This window comes from Cyphomyrmex costatus, unplaced genomic scaffold (assembly GCF_001594065.2).
Source record: "Cyphomyrmex costatus isolate MS0001 unplaced genomic scaffold, Ccosl1.0 scaffold268, whole genome shotgun sequence".
NCBI lineage: Eukaryota > Metazoa > Arthropoda > Insecta > Hymenoptera > Formicidae > Cyphomyrmex > Cyphomyrmex costatus.
Genome location: NW_017276778.1, coordinates 130956 through 135461, shown reverse-complemented (window position 1 = coordinate 135461; position 4506 = coordinate 130956). Strand labels below are relative to the sequence as shown.

General features: G+C 44.4%; 1 protein-coding gene across 1 annotated transcript; it reads right to left on the bottom strand.

The window, feature by feature from the left end:
* Positions 1–1187: 1187 nt before the first annotated feature.
* Positions 1188–3346, bottom strand: LOC108774634 (uncharacterized). Its single transcript, XM_018540785.1, has 2 exons — positions 2386–3346; positions 1188–2293 (listed from the first exon to the last, which is right to left on the bottom strand). The coding sequence occupies exons 1-2, from the start codon at positions 3344–3346 to the stop codon at positions 1188–1190; spliced, it is 2067 nt and encodes a 688-aa protein (XP_018396287.1).
* Between the last annotated feature and the right edge of the window lie 1160 nt (positions 3347–4506).

Here is a 4506-nt window from a genome sequence, read left to right as displayed (position 1 = left end):
TATAATTTCAATTAATGTATTCATAAATAAATAATTATATCATTTAATAGCAGCATTATTATTAAACAGCACCAGTTTTATTCAGTTAGTAGGAACAGAACAATGAGATAATAAAGTTGTTTTTAACATTTTATTTAATGTAAAAATACAAATACAAATAAATTTTAATAGTATTCATAAGTAAACATATCCTCTAATTTTTACTTATAAATAGATTACTTATAAAATACATTAAAATGATATAAGTAAATTATATCATAGCAGCATGCCTAGTCATAGTTTTACTACTATATGTATAATTCTTATTTTAATATATAAAGTAATCGTCCTTTGTTGCAATCAATTTTTATGCGAAATGTAATATACCGTTTCATTATTTTACCGAATAGTGCAGTACCACATCGATCACATCACGTTTTTGGTTATGTACGATGACGCCATGTTTTGTCGAACTAGACCAAAGAACTAGACCTTGGCCAGACTCTTAGTATAGGGACTCTAGCATAATCGACACCGGTATGCGCAAATGCGCGAGCGGCACGATTGACTCTCTCAGCCGGGAGGTCGCCTATGAGTTCGACTGGTTTCTCGGCGCGTTCACGCGTGCATTGAATGCACTTGTAAAGAACGGATCGAACGATAGCGCGAGACAGTAGAATCCAAAACTCAGCTTGCAATGATGTGAGCGTTAATTGAGAGCCGGCATGCATCATTCTTAAGTGATGATGCCTGATAAGGAGTGCGACAAGCGGATGTGCGCGCAAGACAATGGGATTCTTTGCTGTGCCTGGTAGGCTTGATCGACGGAGTCTTCCTCGAATTCGAAGGAGTCCCTCTTCATCATAGTAAGGGTTGAGGGATGACAGGATGCCTTTTGGTAATGGACGCTGCTTGTTTAGAGCTGCGATCTCTTTTGGGAACTTATCCGACTGCATCCTTTTGAGCCAATGACTCTTAGCTTTCTGAATTTCTTCGGGGAGTAACGTATTGATATGAGGTTTTGTTTTGTTAGGGGCACGAAGTCGCGTGATAAAGCGGTACAGGTAAGCGGTGACCCGTAGCAATTTTGGCCATGAAGAATACCGCGTTTCGAGATCCCATGATGGGGAGGCGAGTAATGACAAGACTGGAGGATCTGATCGTTGTTCGAGAGTCACATCGGACGGTATCGAATGGCGTGATTCTGGTCATGACTCGGGAGAGTTTTGCAGCCATGGAGGGCCTTTCCACCACAAGTCATGTTTCTTGAACACGTTGGGGTTTAGACCGCGTGATGCGCAATCAGCGGGATTGTTTTGCGTCGTTACATGATGCCAAGGAACTCTTGGGAAAAGATATTGGACAGTCGAAACCCGATTGGCGACGAACGTCTTCCATCTGGACGGTGACTGATTTAACCAGGCTAGAGTGATAGTGGAGTCCGTCCAGCAATGACACTCGAGATTTGGGAGTTGGAGCGATGTGCGGGTGTAATGAATTAAGCGTGCTAGTAGCACGGCAGCGGATAACTCTAATCGCGGAACGCTTAGCGTTTTAAGCGGTGCCACCCTAGATTTAGCAATTAAAAGGGAGACGGTAATTAAACTGTTTTGATCCACGGTCCGGAGGTACACTACCGCGGCGAAGGCTGACGTCGAAGCGTCGGAAAATCCATGCAAGGCTATGTGTCTTGCGTTGGATACCGATGTAGTCCAGCGCGGAATACTCAAATCATTGAGACGCGGAAGTAATTCGTGGTAGTCGGACCATTTTTTAAGATGTTGGCGAGGGATTTCTTCGTCCCACTCACATTGAAGGGCCCACAATTTTTGCATGAATATTTTTGCGATAATAATAACGGGAGTTTTCGCCCATCCTAATGGGTCGAAAAACTTCGCGATAGTCGACATAATGGCTCGTTTAGTTTTATCGGTTGATGCTGGTAAAGTTACACGAAATTGGAAAATGTCTAATTTAGGATTCCAGATTATTCCTAATACTTTAAGGCTCTCATTGTTCTGCAGAAATTTATGAGTTGCTAAACCGTGATCGGTGGGGTCGAGATCAGCGATCAGATCATTTACGTTGCTCGCCCATTTTCTTAGGTGAAAGCCTCCTCTTCTTAACAACTCGACTAATTGATCGCGTTTTTGACGAGCGAGAGTTGGATCATCTGCACCGAAAACGCAATCATCAACATAAGTCTGATGACCAAGAACGTAAGCGGCGAGTGGTAATTCGGCTCCTTCGTCTTCTATGAGTTGGTTCAAAACTCGAAGGGCTAAGTAGGGAGCGGCAGCTGTGTCATAGGTAACTGTAAGAAGACGGTACTCCGTGATGGGGGTGGCATGCGTTTGCCACACAATTCGTTGGTAATCAGTATCCCGAGGGTCGATTAGAATTTGCCGGTGGCGATATCGGCTATAAACACATAACGGTATTGACGCCACTGCAATAGAATCGCAGCTAAATCCTTTTGAAGTTTGGGGCCGATGAGCATATGGTCGTTGAGTGACAGTCCGTTTGAGGTTCGGCATGAGGCATTGAAAACGACTCGAAGGCGGGTGGTAGCACTGGTATCACGTAGGACCGCATGATGCGGAATATAATAGGCTTGCTCTTGATTGGCAATTTCGGAGGGTGGACTTTTGGTCATATGACCGAGGGTTTCGTACTCTGCTAGAAAATCAGAGTACTCGGATGCTTTTCTGGGATCTCGACATAGTCGGCGATCCAACCGGTGTAGGCTGGTAATGGCGTTCTGACGCGATTCACCTAACGAAATGGGAGGTCCGTTTTTAAACGGTAATCGGACGACGTAACGTCCTTCCGGCGTGCGGGAATGTGTTGTTCGGAAGTGCTCTTCGCACTGGTGCTCCTCAGGGCTTCGAATTTCCGGCTGGGGAACCTCCTCAATTTCCCAAAAGCGACGAAGATCGCGATCGAGACTTTCGAGGACGACTCCGTGATGCGCAAGATGGAAGCCTTTTGATTCATCAGTTTGAACCGAGGCGGTTGATCCTGAGAGGATCCAACCTAGAGTCGTATTTTGCGCGGTGGGTTCATTCTCGTTACCCTGTCGGACTCCCTCAAGAACCAACATCCCGACTAGATCAGCGCCGATTATGACATCGATTGGTTCCGAACTCATGGGGTCGCGATCGGCAAGTTGGAGCCCTGTTAAGTGTTTCCAATTATAGGCACTCCGGACGCGACTTGGCATGTATTTAGTCAATGACCGAAGTATAAGCGCTGTTGTCGTGTATGCAGGTCCCTCGCTGCTCGCTGGGGTAATTGTAATTTGGGCCGCGTGACGCGCTACGGACTGCATCTCGCTAATGCCTGTGATGAACACGGAACAATTCATCCTCGATAATCGTAAGCGTTGCGCAAGCGATTCGGTTATAAAGGTGGATACAGATCCTTGATCAAGAAGCGCACGCACGGTAATGAACCGGTTATGAGGGGAATAAACTCTTATTAATGCTGTCGCGAGTAAGATTTGAGATTTCGGTGCCACGGTTTTTGAGATTAAATGAGACGTGATATGAGTCGAATTCTCACTGCTTGCGGGAGTCGTTGTCGACGGTTGCTCCGATTCGACATGCGGCGCGGAGGCATCGAAATGCAATAACGTGTGATGCCGTTTACTACACCTTTTGCACGCGCGAGTGCTTTTGCAGTCTTTCACTGAGTGTTTGACACCAAAACAATTGGAGCACCGTTTTTGAGTTTTGATAAACTCAAAACGCTGGGATGGAGTCTGCTTTAAGAATGTAGGACATTGGTATAATAAATGATTCTCCTTACAAAGTGTACACGAAAACGGAGCGGCGGACGCGATATGCGAGGCGAGTGTTCGCTTTTTGGAATTCGGGGGTGACTTCTCGGTTTGAGTCGCCGGTGCTAATGCATCGAGTGCGCGGATGCGAGCTGCGAGGAAGCTGTCGTGATAACTCGGATACTCTACGGCATCGCCAAGCTTAAGTTCCCAAGCCTTCCGTGAAGACTTATCAAGTTTTTGCGCCACTAGAAAAACAAGTAATAATAAACTAGAAGAAGAAGCCTATAACGGTCGAAGCTAGATCAACGTGCTTATAATAATTGTGTGAAATTTTATATACTGCGTATGTAGTAGATAAATTAATACATCGGCGTCTAAGGTAGGCTCCCACTACATTACCTTACTGATGAGTCCAGTAGTGGAAGCCGGGACGAAACGCCAACTTGTTATATTCTTCGCAATCTTATTTTTCACGGAATTTGATTTATTATTAATTTAATTTACATTAAATTAATAATAAAAATCGTTAAAGTTTAATATATGTCTTTCAACATAGTATTAAGATCTATAAGATGCTATGGCATCAAATTTGTTAAATTGCTTGTTAATTTAACTTAGTGATATTACTGCGGTAGTGAATATGTATGCGTCAATGCTGAAAATCTATCAGCGTCGCGGGGGGGACTACATACGCAGTATATAAAATTTCACACAATTATTATAAGCACGTTGATCTAGCTTCG

Coding starts and splice junctions, on each gene's coding strand:
- LOC108774634 (XM_018540785.1), bottom strand. CDS start 3,346: ATGAATTGTTCCGTGTTCATCACAGGCATTAGCGAGATGCAGTCCGTA. Junction 2,294..2,385: donor TATAGCCGATATCGCCACCG/GCAAATTCTAAT, acceptor GTCTTCTTACAG/TTACCTATGACACAGCTGCC.